General features: G+C 37.4%; 1 protein-coding gene across 4 annotated transcripts in view; it reads left to right on the top strand.

Moving 5' to 3' along the window:
- The window catches only part of KLHL7 (kelch like family member 7), a 69,217-nt gene that overhangs the window by 24,038 nt on the left and 25,551 nt on the right, over positions 1-19,628 (top strand). For all 4 annotated transcript variants that reach the window (XM_059171347.1, XM_059171345.1, XM_059171346.1 and 1 more), the window contains 3 exons: positions 2,308-2,483; positions 5,675-5,849; positions 16,441-16,583. In XM_059171347.1, coding sequence (XP_059027330.1) covers positions 2,308-2,483; positions 5,675-5,849; positions 16,441-16,583 — 494 coding nt within the window. The remainder of the gene's footprint in view (positions 1-2,307; positions 2,484-5,674; positions 5,850-16,440; positions 16,584-19,628) is intronic.

Raw genomic sequence — 19,628 nt, forward strand, 5'->3', positions numbered from 1 at the left:
AAGAATTTATAAGCTTTTAGAGAGAAAGAGTATGGTAGGTTAGCCAGAAATTGGCCACAAATTCTTTCCATCCTTGTATGAGTCTTTGTATATGTGGTTTTGTAGCCGTCAATCAAGAGGTAGAGTTTTTTCCCTGTGTAGCCTAGGCTTTGCCATGTAGCTTGCTTTAGCCCATGGGACATTGGCAAATGTGACATGAGCAAAGGCTTAAAAAATGATTATGCATTGGGGCTTGCCCTTCTTTGCTGCTGGGGACTCTTTTGCTATCATGAAAAGATTAGAGGCCATTTGGGGCACAGATGAGCTGTACTAGCTGATGTCTGTACCAACCAGCTTACATACTACGAGATAAGTAAATGAGGCCAGTCTAAACCATCCATTCCCAACTGAGCAACCGGCTAACTACAGACGTAAGCTAAACCAGCCATGTTCAGAAGAACCACCCAGTTGACTCAGAGAATTGCAAGAAATAATATGTTACTGTTATGTTGAGCCACTAAGTGCTAGAGTTGTTTTTCCTGCAGCAGTAGATAACTGGGGTTCCTGGGTGGCTCACTTGGTTTAGCATTTGTCTTTGCCTCAGGTCATCTCAGGGTCCTGGGATCAAGCTCTGCATAGGGCTCTCTGCTCAGCTGGAAGTCTCCTTCTCTGAGCTCACTCACATGCTCTCAAATAAATAAAATCTAAAAGAAATAGATCTCTCAAATAAGTAAAATCTAAAAGAAATAGATAACTAATATAAAAGTTTACTTAGAAAAGAAAGAATCAGAATGACATCAATTTATCTGTAACAGGAAGTTAGAAGGTAGTAGAATTTGACATGCAAATGGAGAAAAAAATTACATTTTAAAACATTCATTGGACACATTGCTAAGACAAATATTTGTTAAAGATTTTATTTATTTATTTTTGACAGAGAGAGATAGAGACACAGTAAAAGAGGGAACACAGGCAAGGGGAGTGGAAGAAGAAGCAGCAGGCTCCCTGCTGAGCAGGGAGCCCAGTGTGGGGCTTGATCCCAGGACCCTGGGATCATGACCTGAGCCAAAGGCAGATGCTTAACAACTGAGCACCCAGGCGCCCTTGAAGAATTATTTTAAAAGAATTTTTAAAGAGGTATTAAAAATGAACTTACAGGCTATATAGAAATATATGACAATAAGCACAGAAAAAATCAAAACTTTGGAATGTGACTCAAGTATTTCTTTAAAGAGAATTTGATTTGTAGTCTTCAGATACTTCCAAATAAATGCATTTATTTTTATCTCAACAGAGTAATCTACTTGAAGAGGTAGAAAAGAAAATTTTTTACACCTAATGAAAGTAAAAGAAAATACCTTTTTAAAGTAAAATTAATAAAATGGAAAAATCACACTAATAGACTATAGATTGACCAGAGAAACAAAAGCTAATTATTTCAAAGAATCGTATAAAATACCTAACAAGTCTAATCAAGAAGGAAAGATGAGGGTTATCTAGATGGCTTAGTCAGTTGGACCTCCAGCTCTTCGTTTCACCTCAGGTCATGGTCACAGGGTCCTGGGAGCAAGACTACCCCCCCACCCCGCCCAGTCAGCCAAATTGAATCCATCAATGAATGTCTTTTTAAAAATAATTCTTTACCAAAAAAAGTAATAATAATAATACTTTGCCACCCTGGTGTGAGATATTGGTAGTGGAGGAAGTTGGTTGTTTGTGGAACAGGAGTATATGGGAACTTTGTACTTGCTATTAAACTTTGCTGTGAACCTAAGACTACTGTGGAACTTAAAATCATATCAAAATGTAGAATCAAAAGTAGAATCTTATAAGCTTATTTTAAAATTTATTTACAAGAGAAAATGTTTAACACTAGCCAAGAAAAAATGTGAAAAAACATTGAAGGGGCTTTTCCTACAAAGTATCAAAATCAGCCATACTTAAGTCAGTATGGTATTGGCATAAGAATAAACAAATCAATAGAATAGAAGAGGATCCAAATTTATGAAATTCGTTCAGCCTCGTATTTCTGGAGTCATACTTTGTCTTCAGTGTATGTTTGGGGTTTGTTTGGGTTTTTTTTTGTTTGTTTGTTTTTAATATTTTATTTATTTGACAGAAATCACAACTAGGCAGAGAGGCAGGCAGAGAGAGAGGAGGAAGCAGGCTCCCCGCTGAGCAGAGAGCCCCATGCGGGGCTCAATCCCGGGACCCTGGGATCATGACCCGAGCAGAAGGCAGAGGCTTTAACCCACTGAACCACCCAGGCGCCCCTGTTTGGGGTTTTTTAAAGTCATTTTCTATTCATTTACTTTCTTTTGTATTTAGGTATAAGTGTGCTAGCAGAGTGTCTGGATTGTCCTGAATTGAAAGCAACTGCAGATGACTTTATTCATCAGCATTTTACTGAAGTTTACAAAACTGACGAATTTCTGCAACTTGATGTCAAGCGAGTTACACATCTCCTCAACCAGGACACTCTGACTGTGAGAGCAGAGGATCAGGTAACTAAATTGTCTTCCCACATTTTTCTTAGGAAAAATATCCTTATTGATTTCTTATGTTTCATGTTTGGATACATGACAAGGAAAAGAATCATATTGGGAGAGAATCTGTTCATTAAACAGAGTATTCCAAAATCGTTTCATAGGAAAAGTAAATCTTGGGTGCTTGCAAGGGCTTTCTGTCTGAGAGGTAGGCCATTTGGTAGAAGTAAAGTTATTGGATACCATGGTAGGAAGAATAATGCTTCCCCTCCAAAGATGTCCACATCCTAATCCCCAGAACCAGTAAGTACCTTACATGGCAAGTGGGACTTTGCAGATGTGGTAAGTTAAAGATCTCTGAGATGAAATTATCTAGGTGGGCCCACTGTAATCACCAGACCCCTTAAGTGTGGAAAGGTAGGCAGAAGAGTCCATGTCAGAGTGATGGGATGTAAGAAAGTCTTGGCCAGTGATTGCTGGTTTTGAAGATGGGAGGAAGAGGCCATAAGCCACGGAATGCAGGCAGCTGCTAGATTCTGGAAAAGGCAATGAAATGCTTTCTCCTCTAGATCCTCAGGCAACCCTACTGACACACTGATTTTAACCAAGTGTGACACATTTTTACTCTCAAACTATTGGAGGTGTAAGCTGGGTACAGGCATTTGGGAGCTAGGTAGTCCAACAGTAACACTTTGATATGCAGACATTCAGTTAATCCCTCTTTTCAGTCCCACACCCTTCTCTGTATTTGAAGGCAGTAAATTTATGATAATTTGTTACATCAGCAATAGAAAACTAATAGAGGTACTATAAGATCATAAGCCTTGAGTTACTTTTCTTCTAAAGATAAAAGATTTGCACTGAGCCATTTTTGTCTGGTCTTAATGGCCCAGAGTCATTGGTTATAGTAGTCTGCAAATTGACAAGTTGGACCTGGAAGACCTGGCTAGGCAAACAACAACAAACACAACCACACTTCTCAGCTATGTGACTAAAATTAACTGACTTTCATGCATTATGGAAAGGGAATTAAAAAACAACTTTAGTCTGAAGAAAACCTGGCAAATGGTATCTACAGATCATCAGACCTGATGAGCACTACGTATAGGTTAATATTGTCAATGATAAGTTATGTTGATATTATGTACCCTTAATATAAAGTAAGGAGAATGGCATGGCACCTCTGTGGTCTTCCTCTGAAAAAACTGTAATTCTGGTTTAATGAGGAGAACATCAGACAAACCCAAATTGAAGGACATTTTACAAAATATCTGACTAGCAGGGCTCCCGGGTGGCTCAGACAGTTGAGCATCTGCTTTCAGCTCAGACCATGATCTCAGGGTCCTGGGATCGAGCACTGCATTAGGCTTCCTGCTCAGCGGGGAACCTGCTTCTCCCTCTCTCTACTGCTCTATCTGCTTGTGCTCTTTTTCTTTAAATAAATAAAATCTTTAACACTGTCAAAGTGATCAGAAACAAGGAAAGTCTGAGAAACTGTGAAAGTCTAGAAAATCTAAGGTGACATAATGAGTAATGAGATGTGGTATCTTTTATGGGTTTGGGACAGAGGGAAAAATTAGATAAAAAAACTAAAGTTTTGGAAATATGGACTGTACTTAATAATTGATTCGTTAGTTGTGATAAGAGTATCTTGCTACTGTGGTGAGTGCTGTGAAGTATGTAAACCTGGTGAATCACAGACCTGTACCCCTGGGGCTACTAATACATTTTATGTTAATAAAAAATAAAAAATTTATATATGAAAGAAGAGTACCTTGCTAATAATATAACACTTTAACAGCAGGGTGCAGGGTATATGAGGGACTCTGTACTATGTTTGCAACTCTTTTGTAAATATAAAACTTTCCAAGATTAAAAATTTATTTTTAAAAAAATAGGCCAATTCCCATAAAAAATTAACTCATATGGAGATCAGAACTTAGGCCATATTAACAGTAACTCCAACTGAACCAACTTAAGTAGCTCAAACAATTATGTGGCAGATTTTTATGTTTATGAAATAAAAGATGTGTTATCAGTGTGTTTAAACTCATGATTTGTGGTGCACCTGGCTGGCTCAGTTGGTAGAGCATGGGACTCTTGATGTCAGGGCTATGAGCTCAAGCCCCATATTGGGCATGGAGCCTAATTTATTTACTTAATTATTTTTATTTATTTATTTGAGAGAGCACATGAGCAGAAACAGCAGAGGGAGAGAATCTCAAGCAGATTGCACCAAACACAGAGCCAACTCAGGGCTTGAGCTTATAACCAAGAGTCAGATGCTTAACTGACAGCACCACCCTGGGGGCCCCTGGGCATGGAGCCTACTTTAAAAACAAAACAAAACTAATAATTTATAAATCAAATTGTGTTAATAAACTTGGACTTGTTTGGTAAAAATAAATGAGTGCTATAGTACTATTTTGAAAACAATTCTTATATAAATGTCCTTTAAAATATAGAATTTTTATATTGTAAAGTTTCTGGAAAACAGGTATCAATTCATAATTAGGAATACTGTATTGAAATAAAGTCATAGATGACCTTCATATGTCTTGGAGTGGAAACTTCCCCCTGAGGAAATTAGTCTGTGTTCCTGGTACGGAGTGAACATGTATTGAAACTATCATTAACCAGTAGGTTTCTATCAATTGAAATGTACATCACAGCTCCTTCTGAGAAGAAGTTACTTTTTTTTTAAAGATTTTATTTATTTGACAGAGAGAGATCACAAGTAGGCAGAAAGGCAGGGAGGCAGGCAGAGAGAGAGAGAGGGATGGGAGGAGGAAGCAGGTTCCCTGCTGAGCAGGGAAAGACCAATGCAAGGCTCCATCCCAGGACCTTGAGATCATGACCTGAGCCCAAGGCAGAGGCTTTAACCCACTGAGCCACCCAGGTGCCCCAAGAAGTTACATTTTGTTTTAAAAAATCATAAAGTCAGTATCCTATATCCTCCTGTGATTGCATTATATAGTAGTAATTAGTTCTAAAATCTATCTACAAGAGTCATTAGAGCAGTGGGTAAACTATTGTGACATACAGGCAAGTATTTGGGAATGAAAGAAAATATCTGAATAAAATATTGGGAATAAATGGTTGTATCTTCATGAGATCCTCCCCTAACCTTCAGTATGAGAGTAAATAGGTAATTGGAAATGTTGCTGCCTTCTAAGAACTTTATTTACTATGCTATTTTCCCTCCTTAGGTTTATGATGCTGCGGTCAGATGGTTGAAATATGATGAACCTAATCGCCAGCCATTTATGGTTGATATCCTTGCTAAAGTCAGGTTTCCTCTTATATCAAAGAATTTCTTAAGTAAAACGGTACAAGCTGAACCACTTATTCAAGACAATCCTGAATGCCTTAAGATGGTGATAAGTAAGTTGCCTTACTGTCCATCCATAACCTGATCCTATAGCTAGTTTCTCTTGAGCTTAAACACTTTAGAATGGATCAGACTCAGCGCAAGGGAAAAACATTCAAGACTTAGCTCTTTTAGATACTTAATCCATGGGGGTTGTCAGCTCTTTACTTGGAGGAGACTTACATAAGCCCTTATTTTATAGGGACACTGTGATAGAAGGAAAAATTATTTATACCTTGTTTTCTTTTGTGTATGATAGCTTTCATGCTCTTCATTTCTGGTGTTTCTTTTTTTTTTTTTTTAAAGATTTTATTTATTTATTTGACAGAGAGAAATCACAAGTAGATGGAGAGGCAGGCAGAGAGAGAGGGAGGGAAGCAGGCTCCCCGCTGAGCAGAGAGCCCGACGCAGGCCTCGATCCCAGGACCCCGAGATCATGACCTGAGCCGAAGGCAGCGGCTCAACCCACTGAGCCACCCAGGCGCCCTCTGGTGTTTCATTTTTTATATTAGTCAACCATATAGTATACTGTGATCACTTTTTCCTTTTTTTTTTTTTTTTTTCCTGGCCTAGAACTAATATCTGCCATACTTTTTCATTACTTAGTTTTTCTTGACTTGGAGGCTAAATAAATGTTCCTCTGTGAATGTTCCTTAATAAAATTGTACAATTAGACAATTTGTTGCTTTTCTTTTATTTCTTGGAAACATCCTTCATAGAGTCTTCTTTCTACATATTCCAGTATGGACTGTTTGCACTCTAACCTTAAGGCACACTTATCTTAGACTTCCCTTCTCTGCCATCCTGGATGTCCTTTCACTTCTCTCGTAAGTTAGACCCACTGTCTTCCTGGACCCCAGGTGTTCCCTTTTCATAAGTCTCTCTATTGAATGGAATGTATCCCCTAAAAGGTTCCTGAGAAAGTATATCTGATAGTAAATATTTGGAGACTTGATGAATTTCATGTATTTGTTTTACCATAAAGAGTTGAAGGATTCTTAAACTGGGTATAGAATTGTGTTGAAAATCATTTTCACTTAGAATTTTGAAGGCAGGGGCGCCTGGGTGGCTCAGTGGGTTAAAGCCTCTGCCTTCGACTTAGGTCATGATCCCAGGGTCCTGGGATAGATCCCCGCATCGGGCTCTCTGCTCAGCGGGGAGCCTGCTTCCTTCTCTCTCTCTGCCTGCCTCTCTGCCTGCCTCTCTGCCTGCTTGTGATCTCTGTCAAATAAATAAAATCTTTAAAAAAAAAAAAAAAAAAAAGAATTTTGAAGGCATTGCTCCATTATTAACTAGCTTCTGGTGTTATTTTTGAGAAATCTGTCAAAATCTGTCAGTCTGACCCACTTACTTTTTTGTATTCCTCCTTTGTAAGCATTTAAAATCTTTGGTGGGGGGGTGGTGCTCCTGGGTGGCTTAGTCGGTTAAGTGTCAGGTCTTGTTTTTTTGTTTGTTTTTGTTTTGTTTTTAATTTGGCAGAGAGATCACAAGTAGGCAGACAGGCAGAGAGAGAGGGGGAAGCAGGCTCCCTGCAGAGCAGAGCCCGATGCAGGGCTCGATCTCAGGACCCCGAGATCATGACCTGAGCAGAAGGCAGAGGCTTTAACCCACTGAGCCACCCAGGTGCACCCAGGTTTTTGCTTAAGTTCTGATCTCCTGAGTCCTGAGATCAAGCTTGGCCTCAGGCTCTGCGCTCAGCAGGGAGTCTGCAGCCAATCTTCTCCTTCTGCCCCTCCCCATCTTGTGCGTGTGCATGCACACGGGGGCTCTCTCTCCTCTCAAATAAATCAATCTTTAAATAAATATTTTCTCATATCCCTGAGGTTCTTCCGGAAGTTCACAATAATGTAACTTGATGTGACTCTTTTTTTTTTTTTTTTTTTTTTAAGTTATCATGTTGGGCATTTTCTATCATTTCAACAGATTTCTTTGTTCTCTGTTACTTGTATTGTGATTCTTCAGCAATTGAGTCTCTAATCTTATCTCTCTTGTTACCCATCTTTGCTTCTTTGTTCTATCTTCTGAGAGGTAGCCTTAATTTTTCTATCAACACTTTTATTTCAGCTCTTTTTAATTTCTGTGAGCTTTTATTTATTCTCTGGTTTCTTATTTCATGGCTAAAATATCTTATTCTGAAGTAGCATTGTATACCTTTCATGCTCTCTTGTCTGTATTTTCTGTATTACCTTTGAATTTTGTTTTTCTCTTTTTGTTGCTATTGGAAGCTTTTCTTAGATGTTTGCTATCATCTGTGAGTCATATTTATAAGACTAAGTTATTATTAAACTAGTAGATAAGGCAGTGTATGCATGGGCTCCTTACCTCTTGGACTGAACTGCAGGGTAATCAGTGTAAACAGTTTCTTAATTGAGGAGCCTTCAAATGTCAGTATCTGTAGATACTTTCTCAGGTAGCTAGGTATAGACAGCTGGGTATAGACATTCCTTGGTAGGGAATATTTTGATACATAAACTTAGTCCTTGTCTTCAGGCTTATACCCTTCTCTGTGTGATTCCTTGAGACCAGAGTATCTCCAAAGACCAGTCCTCACATATCCTACAGTGGAGAAGGCATGGCAGATTACCTGACTGTGTAGGAGACCTGGCAGTTCAAATGTTGTTTATTCAGAATTTTAGAGTTCTCTTATCTTCATCCCCACCCCACTTTCTGGGATACTTTCTATCTCCAATTAGGAATCTTTCCATGGTTCTGCAGGATAATTTGGCTTGCTTGTCATTGGCATCTTCTTCCACATCCATTTCGGTTTAGCATTCTATCTGCTACCAGTCAGTCTTCATTAACTAAGTTTTAGGGTTACAGACCTATTGTCAAAGGTAGAGTTTGTGTTTGTTACTTGCTTCCCTGTTGTCTGGGATGGCTTTTAAGAGAAGCGGAGAGAAAAAAGGTCTTAAAATGGCACATTCAATCTCAGGTTCTTTTATATTATATTTATATTATATCTCAGGTTCTTTAAATCTGAATCTGGCTTTAGAGGTTTAGTTGGAAATGTCTTCCTTATTCCAGGATGATATTTTAAAAATTTTATAAATTCTTCTCATGCACTTAATAAATTTCTTCTTTTCTCCTTTTTTTTTTAAATTTTAAACTTTATACCCAACTGAAATTTATTTGAATAAATAAGAATCTAGGTTGTTGGGTTTTTTCCCCTTTGTAAGTCTGGCAAGATGGCCCAGTATCATTTATCAAATAATTCATCTTTTCCCACTGATTTGAAACATCATAAACTAAATTCCCACTAATCTATACATACACAAAAATCAGTTTCTCTTCCATTTTATTCTGGTACCTTTTAATTATTGTTGTACCTCACTTAAATTCTATATCCTGGAGAATTTATAATTTTCTTCTTATAACTTCTACACTTAAAAAATTTTTTAGATATTTTTGTTGTTGCTATTATGAATTATATATTTTTCTTTGTATTAGTTATTATTGATCCCTTTTAAAACTTTTTTCAGTTGATTTCTCTTTTTCTAGGGCTTTAATTTTTTATCTGCTAATAATGATAATTCTAGCTTTTCCCCCTATTATCTTGTTACACTGCCCTATTATATTAAATGGCTTTTTCATGACAGTGTTCAATTAACTGATAATGGTGATAAATGGCAACCTTGTCTTTTCCTTACTTTAATGGGAATACCTTTAGTTCTAGTGGTGTGGACATGGGTTTTGACTGTCATTGGCTTATGTATGTGTGTGGTACATAGGTGGATATGAGTGGAGTGGATAGTAGGAGTCTATAATTAAGAAAGTACTTTTCCTAAATCTTAAACTTTAATAAACACCTGTAAAAGTTATTTTTTTCCTGAGTTTGAGGATTTTGGCAAGTATTTCTTTAGTGTTACTGTTTTAAAATTTGGTATGCATATTTAAGCTATACAGAAAAGTATAAAAAATAATACAGATATTCATGAACTTACCTAGCACCTTAAGAAAACAATACAGATGAAGCATCCAGTGTACTCCTTCCCAGTGACAGCTCCCATTCTTCCACCTGAGAGGAAACAGCCCTGAATATGGTGTTTGATTACCATATGATTATTTAAACAGTTACCATATATATAGGCAGCATCTAGTATTGTTTCCCATGTTTCTAAAATCTATGTAAATGTTACACTGTATGTATTCTTCTGGAAATTGCTTTTAAAAATACTTTGTAATTCTCATGTTTTCTCTTGTGACCAATAAGTTAAATAGAAGGGTGCTTTTAAATTAGCCTTTGGTTATAGATTTTACTTAATTGCATTGTGGTCCAGGAACATCATGATCAGATCTTTAGTATTTATTGAAAGTTGTCAATTTTTGTAAAGTTGTCATTTGTATCTTTTATGACCTAATTTTTTGGTCTAGTTAATTTATCAGTTACTGACAAAGTTGTATTATATTTACCCACTATAGTAGATTTCTCAGTTTCTTCTGTAATTCTGTTAATTTTTCTTTTATATATTTTGAGGGCTTATTAGTGTGAGTTTAGAAATGTTATCTTCCTAGTGAATGGGACCTTTTATCATTATGTAGTCATCTACTTTTTCCCTATAAGATTATTGCCTTTCTGTATTTTATTAGATATTTATATAACTAATCTACCTTTTTATCTGGTTAGTGATTTCCTGGCTTATCTTTATCCTTTTGTGAAGTCTTTTCAAACATTTTTTGTCCTTATATTTTAGGTGTATCTTTTTCAAAACAGCATATAGTTTGATTTTCTTTTTTAAACCCTTTTTTATTATCTTTTAACAGGTAAATTATATTCCATTTAATTTACTGTAAGTACTACTTATTTGAATTATTTCTAATGCCTTATTTTGCACTTTTTGTTCATCTCAGTTTTTCTGTACTTCTCTCTTGTCTCCTTTTGGGTTGAGGTTTTTCCCTACATTTTTTCCTTCTACTGTTTGAGAAGTTTTATACTCTGTGTCAGTCTTTTTAATAGTTATCTTTTCTATTTTAATACATGTACCTTAGACATTAATATTTCTACCCTCCTCCATGGGGCACCTGGGTGACTCAGTCAGTTAAGCATCTGTTTTTGGCTCAGGTCATGTTCCAGAGTCCTGGGATTGAGCCTCATGTTGGACTGACTCCCTGCTCCATGGGAAGCCTGCTTCTCCCTCTCCCTATGCCTGCCGCTCCCCCTCCTTGTGCTTTCTTGCTCTCTCTGTCAAATAAATAAAATCTTTAAAATTTTTTTATTTCTACCCTCTCCAGAAGAAAACAAGGATCTTAGGACACTTTAATTCAGTTTCTGTATTTACATGTTTATTTGTTCTGTAATTTAGTTCTCTTTTTCTAATTTTCCAGATGAGACATGGTAATTTTTTAATAAATTTTTAAAAATATTATGAGTGTTTAGATTTACCCATGTTTGCCAGTTTCTTTCCCCACCATTTCTTCTTGTGTCTTAGACTTTCCTTCTGGATTATTTTCCATATTTCTAAAGAACGTCTTTTATAAACTTCATACATTTATAGTCTATTTGTTGTAAATTGTTTTGGTTATCTGGAACTGCCCCCCCCACACCCCATGCTCTTCTTAAATGAAAGGTTAACTAGGCATATAATTCTAGATTGAATACTTTGAAGATCATTCATCCTGCTTTCATCATTACTGTTGGTCCCTGCTGTTCATCTAGTTGTCATTCTTTGTAAATGATCTGGGTTTTTTCTACGGCTTTTTACAAGAGCTTTTCTTTACTTCCGGTGTTTAGCGCCAAGTATGTGTGGGCATTCATTTCTTTGGTTTATCCTGCTTGGTATTTGTTTTGTTTCCTGAATTCAGTGATCTGTGTTTTTCATCATTTAGAAACTTCTCAGCCATTTTTTTTTTTTTTTTTAGATAATGCCACTGCTTCGGGAATTCGAATTAGAAATGTTGGCAAGTCTTTACTTTGTGATTTCTAAACTTTTCATTCATCTTTGTCTCTTTGTGTTATATTTGGGATAAATCTTGAAATGTATATTCCAGTTCACTAATGCTGCTTTCATCTGTTTCTGTTCTGATCAGTTGTTTAACTTATCCTTTGAGTTTTGAATATTAGCTACTTAATTTTTTTCAGAGCAGCCTTGTCATTTTTTATGCTCTTTGCTCATGTTTTCCGTTCTTTCATTTCTATAAACATTTTAAATATAGTTATTTTGTGTTTTGTGTTTAATGAAGCTAATACCTAAAGAGTCTCTGAAGACCAGATGCTGCTGTTTGTTTGTTCTTTTGACTTATTTCTGTCTACTTAATTCCTTAAGTGTTTTGTAATTTGGGATTGTGAGCTTATATTTTTTTATCTTAATTTCCAAGAATATTGGGAGGCCTGGGTTAGACTATTGTGGGTCTTCCTGCTCTCCTCAAAAAGAAAATGGTATTTGCTTTTGCCAGGTGTCCTGGGGCATAAGAAAAAACAAGATTATGTTGAATCTTTCTTAACTTATGCATTCCTAGATGTGCAAGTAGGTAAATTCAAACCTCAAACCTGCACAAGGACAGGCCATCATTACAAATTCTTAGGAAGGAAACTACCTCACCTGGAGCTGAAATTTAAGTAGGCAAATTACAATTTACCTCTTTTGCCATAGGGCAGTTTGGTTTTTTGGCTTTTCTTTTTTTAGCTTATCTTTTCATTAACGGTATAATAATCTAAGTGATCTTGCTTTAGGCAATAATCTCAATTCTGACAGCTTACTTGTATAAATCCAAGACCTTATCTTCTCTCCCTCATACACCCAGTAAGATAATTTCTGAGTTTCTGATATTATCAAAAACCCTCATAGTGGTACCATTAGTACTTATCATTCTAGAGGTCTCTTAATGCTTACTATTCTAGACTTTAGTTTTCTCATTTTTCTCCCTCTGATCTTAGCTGTACATTTTCTTTGCCATTTTAACCATCTTGTTTTAAGTAATCTCTACCCCCCTCCCCAGGGTGGGGATTGAACTCAAAACCCAGAAATCAAGAGAATTGCATACCCTACTGACTGAGCCAGCCAGGTACCCCTTAACTGTGCATTTAGAAGAATGTGGGGGATAATGGTGCTTGGGTGGCTCAGTGAGTTAAGCATCTGTGTTTGGCTCAGATCATGATCCTGGGGTCCTGGGATTGAGCCCCATATCCAGCTCCTTTGCTCAGTGGGAAATCTGCTCAAGGGTTCTTTCCCTCCCTCCCTTTCTCTCCCCCTGTTCCTCCCCCTACTCATGCTCACTTGCTCTCAAAAAACAAAAAGAATGTGGGGGTTTTTTTTCTTTCTTTTCAAGATTTGTTTTCTTTTATTCTTTTTAAGATTTTGTTTATTTGAGAGGGAGAAGGGGTGTGAGCAGGGGGAATGGCAGCGGGAGAGGGAGAAGCAGGCTCCCCACTGAACAGGGAGCCCAATGCAGGGCTCAATCCCAGAACCCTGGGATCATGACCTGAGCCAAAGGCAGATGCTTAACTGACTGAGTCACCCAGGCACCCTTATTTATTTATTTTAGAGAGAGAGAGCACAAGCAAGAGGGGCAAAGAGAGGGAGAGAGAATCCCCAGCAGACTCCACACTGAGCACAGAGCCTGATGTGGGGCTTGTTCTCACAACTCTGAGACCACAGCCTGAGCTGAAACCAAGAGTTGGATACTTACGCAACTGTGCCACCCAGGCACCCCTAAAACAAAGTTTAAATGTTTATTCTTTCTGATGTTACAGTTATTTTGTACCAGGAAGTATTTGTGAAAGTCTGAACAGTCATACTGCTGTAAGTAGAAGTTTAGCTTATTCTTTAAAAATGCATGAAATACGAGTATACTGACTGCAGTATGCTGAGTTAAGTACACTCCTGCAACTCTCCTGGGCTCTTGAATTCCCATTCATCTTAAACCAAAAAACCAATGTGGACAGTATCTACAAATGCAATCAGCAGTTAGATTTCAGTTAATGTGGTAAGCAAGAAAATCTCTCATGGAAGGTAGTTAGAACCTACTTTGAACCAAAAGTTGTTCTTGGTACCTCATCTGGACATTTCACTTAAGGTATAGCTGGTCTCAGTCACAAAGTTTTAAGGAAATAAGTGAAAGAGAAATGAGCATTTTCCCTCCTGCCTAAGACATCTTTCTTAAGAGTGGCCTTAAGTTTGAATGTCTTAGTTATTAAGACATTCTTAATTTGGAAGTCAAGTAAAATTTTCATTAAACACCTAGTTAACGATACTGTCATGATTTTCGGTATGTTGACCCAAGATTGTCCCTTAAATTGGAAAAACATATGATATATTCATACAATGGAATGCTTTGTATTCACTAAAAATATTTTAAATGAATAATAATTTAGAAATTTTTCATAAGTGGCAAAAGCATAAAACACACTTGTGGCCTGTGTGGAGCCCTCCTAAGAGCAGTAGCTCTCAAACCCGAGCATTTCTGGTTCCAAAGTCTTGGGGTATTATACAGTAATCTGGATTTTTAACAAGTTTTCAGGGGCCGTTGCTGCTGGTGATGGTCAGGGAGCCACAGTTTAAGAGCTTCTGTCTTAGACCTAGAGTTGGGTGGCTGAAGAGGGGGTCAACAAACTACATGCCACAGACTGTACCTAGCTAGCTCTGAGTTAAAAGTGGTCTCTGCATTTATAAAGTATTACAAAAACAAATGGAGAGTATGTGACAGAAATCCTATGTGACCTGCAAAGCCTAAAATATTTACTATCTGGCCCTTTTCCAAAGAAAGTCTGACCCCTGACCTAGAGCATGCACCAAAGCCTTAGCTGCAAAGGTTGCCTGCTGCTCTAATACAAAGTGCTTTTACTCAAACTCTAAAATGAAGGAAATTCTAAATATTGATACTGATTTTCATTCACTCACAGACTTCTCCAGCCTGTCTCTCTTTTTTAAAGGCCCACACAGACTCATGAACAAGTGTTTTGCATGTGTTAAGAATTGTTGACATTATTTTTTTTATCAATAATACTACATATATAGTTCAAAACAATATGAAAGGGTATATAGTGAAAAGTAGATCTCTCCATTAACCCTGCTCCCTATCCCCTTATCCCCTCATGCTGGAGATTACAATCTTATATATCCTTCCATTGGTAGTCTGCATACACATTTACCTACATATACTTGTATAAATTACGTATTTAACTATATGCATAAAATATAAATTTTTAAAACACTAATGGTATCATACTGTGTATTCTGCTATGCTCTTTTTCATTCCACATTAGTTTTTGGAGATCATTCCCTCGGTACATATTACCCTTTTTTGGTTTTAACAGCCACTTATAATATTCCATTGTATGAATATACAGTAATTTTTAGCCACTTCCCTGACTGAACTTTTAGGTTGATAAACTCATAGAAGAATTACTGACTAAAGAGTGTGCATTTGTAATTTGGGGGAGATCATATATATTGCCTTCCATATAGTTTGTACCTGTCCACATCCCCACCAGCAGTGCGTAGGAAGCAGTGTGTGTTCCCCCACACCACACCTATAATATACCCTGTTTCCAGACAGTTTGATGATGGCCAATCTGATAAGTGAAGAAGTATGATTTACTTTATTTCTCTAACTAGAGCACTTGAGCATCTTTTCCTATGTTTAAAAGTAGTTTGTAGTTCTTTTTCTTGAGCTGTGTTTAGTTACTTAGTGGAATTTTCTATTAGTAACTGGTTTTAATCTTATTAATAGGGTTTCTTTCCAGTTGGTCTGTTATATGATTAATAAATATTTTCCTAGTTTGTCATCGTCTTTTGGTTTTGTTTCTTCTTTGTGCCATGCAGCAATTTAACTTAAAATTTTATGTAGTTAAGTCTGAAATGTTTTTTCATGTCTTCTGTGTTTTATGCCTTAACTTCCATATTTGGGGCCCTTTTTTTTTTTAAGATTTTAAAAATTTATTTTAGAGGAAGAGAGAGCATAAGCTGGAGGTTCAGAGGGAGAGGAAGAAACAATCTCCAGCAGACTCCATGCTGAGCTCGGAGTCCAACGCTGGGCTTTATCTCACAACCCAGGGTCAGGACCTGAGCCAGAAACAAAGAGTCGCGCACTTAGCTTCTCCACCCGCTCCTGCTCACTTGCTCTCTCTCAAATAAATAAGTCTTTCTAAAAAATCATCTAAAGAACCTACTTCTCCAAGTTTTTTATGTGCATCTAAATTACCTAGAGTTTTGTTTAGTATGTAGATCCTGATTCACTAAGCCTAGTAGATTTTGAAGTTCAGTAGTTCTAACAGACTCCCAGATGCTGAAGCTGCTGGCCTTTGAACCACATTTTAAGTGGCAGTACTAGTACCTGGACCATACCAACAGAATTTTTAATTTTTGAGTCTGTGGTGGTTTCAGAGATTTTTGGCAGCTATTGCTTGAAGAGCCAGATAATTCACTGGTATATAGTAAGTGGGTGGGGCATTCTTAGCATAGAAGTGATTGCTAAGAATAATAAATTGTTAGGACTCAGATCCTTACATGTTTTCTTGCCTCTTTGCCCCTCACTCTTTGCTTAAATGCTGTAGAGGGATAGTAGAAAAACAATTACAGAAATAAAAGCACTATGATGTTTGGTTATTTCCTTTTCAAAGAATTAAAGTGCCTGAAGTTTCTTGAAAAATTGCCATGTGTTTTTCTGCAGGTGGAATGAGGTATCATCTGCTGTCCCCAGAGGATCGAGAGGAATTGGTAGAAGGCACAAGGCCCAGAAGAAAGAAACATGACTATCGCATAGCCCTCTTTGGAGGCTCCCAGCCACAGTCTTGTAGATATTTTAACCCAAAGGTAACTAACTTTTGTTTTTGCTTTTGAAAACCCTTAGCACATAAACACTCAACTGCCATTGGTAATAATAGCTCATGCCTTCTAGAGAAGTTGCAGTTTATTTGTTCTTTCACATCTTTTGAGATACACAGTTCTCTTTGTTTAACAAATAAGGAATTTGAGGCTTAGTCAGATTTTAAATATTTTTGTAATTCATCCAAAGCACTGCATAGTAACCACTATCAGAGAAAATGGAAAACTAGTTTTCCTTCTTATTTTGTTAGCAACTCCTTGCTTTCCTTATATGTCATTTTCAATGAAAATGTTCTGGGGATATATGTGGTATTCTCTCTTTAGTAATTATGTTTTAATGTAAAATAATACATAGTAATTCTAGAAAATTTGGAAAATGTAGAAATAACAAAGAAAATAGAACAAAGAAATAACATTTAACAAAGAAATAACAAAGAAAAAAGATTAAGTTACCTTTAACTCAACCATCTAGAAATGATCACCAATTTTAATGAGTTTTCCAGTATATGTTATGCCATTTGGGCCAGCAAAGCCTAAGTCATAGGTCTAGAAACACAATTTTTCTTAAAAGACTATTAGTTAAAACCTTGAGAGAGTCCACTCACATTTCTACCCCTTGTTTCTTAGACCTATGTGTTTTGGCTATGGAAGAGAGAATGCCGCATTTTGCTAGTTCTGTGTGTTTTACTGGGGCTGAGCAAATATCACAGTTATGAAAGACAGAACCTGTAACTCGTGTTGAATCTACCATATAATGGTCTGTTTCATCATTTTGTTGGCCCATTTTTTATTGATGATAGATACCTGATGAGTCCATTATCCTCTTGACATCAGGATACTTATCTGATACTCATTTCTTTGGAGGTATTCTATGTAATACTGTAGTAGAGACGAACAAAGCTTTTATAAAAACGCATATGATGCTGTCCAGAGTACAAAACATTGTAAAGGTCAATCCAAATCCATAATCAGTATCCATTCTAATGAGAGTAGGGCATTGTCTCTTTTATCAGTGGAGGGGTCCCAGTGTAGTTAGCCAGGTCTTAGGTAACTAACTAGTTCCCCAAGGTGTGGTAACAAATCAAGGGCTTAGGATTGGTCCATATTCCTGATGAAATGGGCGCTCTCTAGTATGGATAGCAGCATTGGCCTTAGGAACATTAGTTTCCATTGCTCCTGGCTTACGCAGCCTCTGTCACTGCCCCTATGGTTACTCATAAACCCACTGAGCAAGCTTCAGATTGGAGAGGGAAGATAGAGATGCAGGAAGATAGAGATAATCCATGTGATTATTAAGAGACTTTGCTGAAGTTGTGGGTACTCCAGTAAGAATTCATATGGGATGCAAATTTGTGTCTTTTCTAAAGGGTCATCTGCATTATCCTTCCTCAGATCTTTCTGTCAGCAATCTTACATTGTTACTTATTTCAGGTCTATATCCATTTAGGTAAACTTTATCAAGAATTGATAAAACCGTAGCCTTTCCTTCCTGAAGGGTATAACGGAAAATAAAAGGAACTACTTAAGATTCTGCCAGATCAAGTGCCTGGGTGGCTCAGTGGGTTAAGCCTCTGCCTTCGGCTTAGGTCACGATCTCAGGGTTTGGGGATCGAGGCCTGCACTGGGCTTTCTGCTCAGCAGGGAGCCTGCTTCCCCCTCTCTCTGCCTGCCTTTCTGCCTACTTGTGATCTTTCTTTCTCTGTCAAATAAATAAATAAAATCTTAAAAAAAAAAAAAAAAGAAAGAAAGAAAAATAAAAAGAAAGATTCTGCCTGATCAGATTCACAGACCTGTACCCCTGGGGCTAATAATACGTTATATGTTAATTTAAGAAAAAAATAGATTCTGCCTGATCAGAAGGTTTCTTCTCAGTTGTCCCTCAGTACCATTCTGAAGGGACTATAATGCTTTAAATGTCTACTCTTGGCTAGTACTATCATAAATGGACCAAGCTCAGGTCTCTCAAATTTATCAGCTGATATATAGGGACCACCTCTATGAAGACATAGAGGTGAGGAAGAAGGCCTCCTAGGAAAGGGTGTAATTAGCTCATTTGGGTATTCTGTGCCTTTGAGACCTTTGTAAGCCCAGGGTTGTGTTTAAATACCACATGACTGGTTGAAGGTATGCTATTTGGTAGATCAGGTAAAACTGTTCAGTGTGTTAATAGTGTGGTTACCTGATTTCCCTTGATGTCAGACGTTTGCTGTCTGTCAAGACCCACTGGCCAGCCAGGAGCTATTTCCTAAAAAAAAAAAATGATACCTGCTTAAAGGAGGTTGGCTTAGCTCCAGAATCCCAGATCATGCTCTATGGTCATATTGGAACATGGCCCAAGCAATAAGCTGCGTCCTAGTCAGTATCCGGATGTCTCAGGATCACAAAGTAACCTGAGCAGCCAAGCCATTTTACTGTAGCCTGTCCCACTTAAAAAGCTGTCTCCTGCTCTAGCTTTTACTTGCAACTGGCAGCATTTTGGTTTACCCACTAAAAGTATTTAAGTGGGACACCCAATTACAGGATACGCCATCTGTTAATATGTAGGAGGTACTTGGCACAGCAAGGTATATCCTTTGTTTCCAAGGAGCTATACCAACATGCTATAGATCAGAACTTGACAAATTTTATCTTAAGAGACCAGATGATAAATATTCTCAGGGTTTTCATACATGAACAAATGGGCATGGCTGTGTTCCAATAAAACATTATTTACAGAAACAGGCAGTGGGCTGTTAGTTTGCCAGCCTTAGTTTGCCAGCCCCTGCTCTAGACCTGTGGGCATCTAAGAGCTTTATAGTGACCATCACTGTATTATAGGATAAACTTCTGTCAAGCACTTGTCTTACCATGTCCTGTTCTACAAACCTGATCAGTATTATGGGCATCAATACATGAGACCGTATGAGACTACCCTTGGTAAAGTGAGAAGGGACCAAGGCTCCTGCAGCTTAGATTATAGCACACAGAGAGTCAAGAGATCCTTGAGGTTAGACCTGGAAATTATTTTGTTTTTCCTGCCAGTCAAAAAAGTCC

This window comes from Mustela lutreola, chromosome 4 (genome assembly GCF_030435805.1).
Source record: "Mustela lutreola isolate mMusLut2 chromosome 4, mMusLut2.pri, whole genome shotgun sequence".
Lineage (NCBI taxonomy): Eukaryota > Metazoa > Chordata > Mammalia > Carnivora > Mustelidae > Mustela > Mustela lutreola.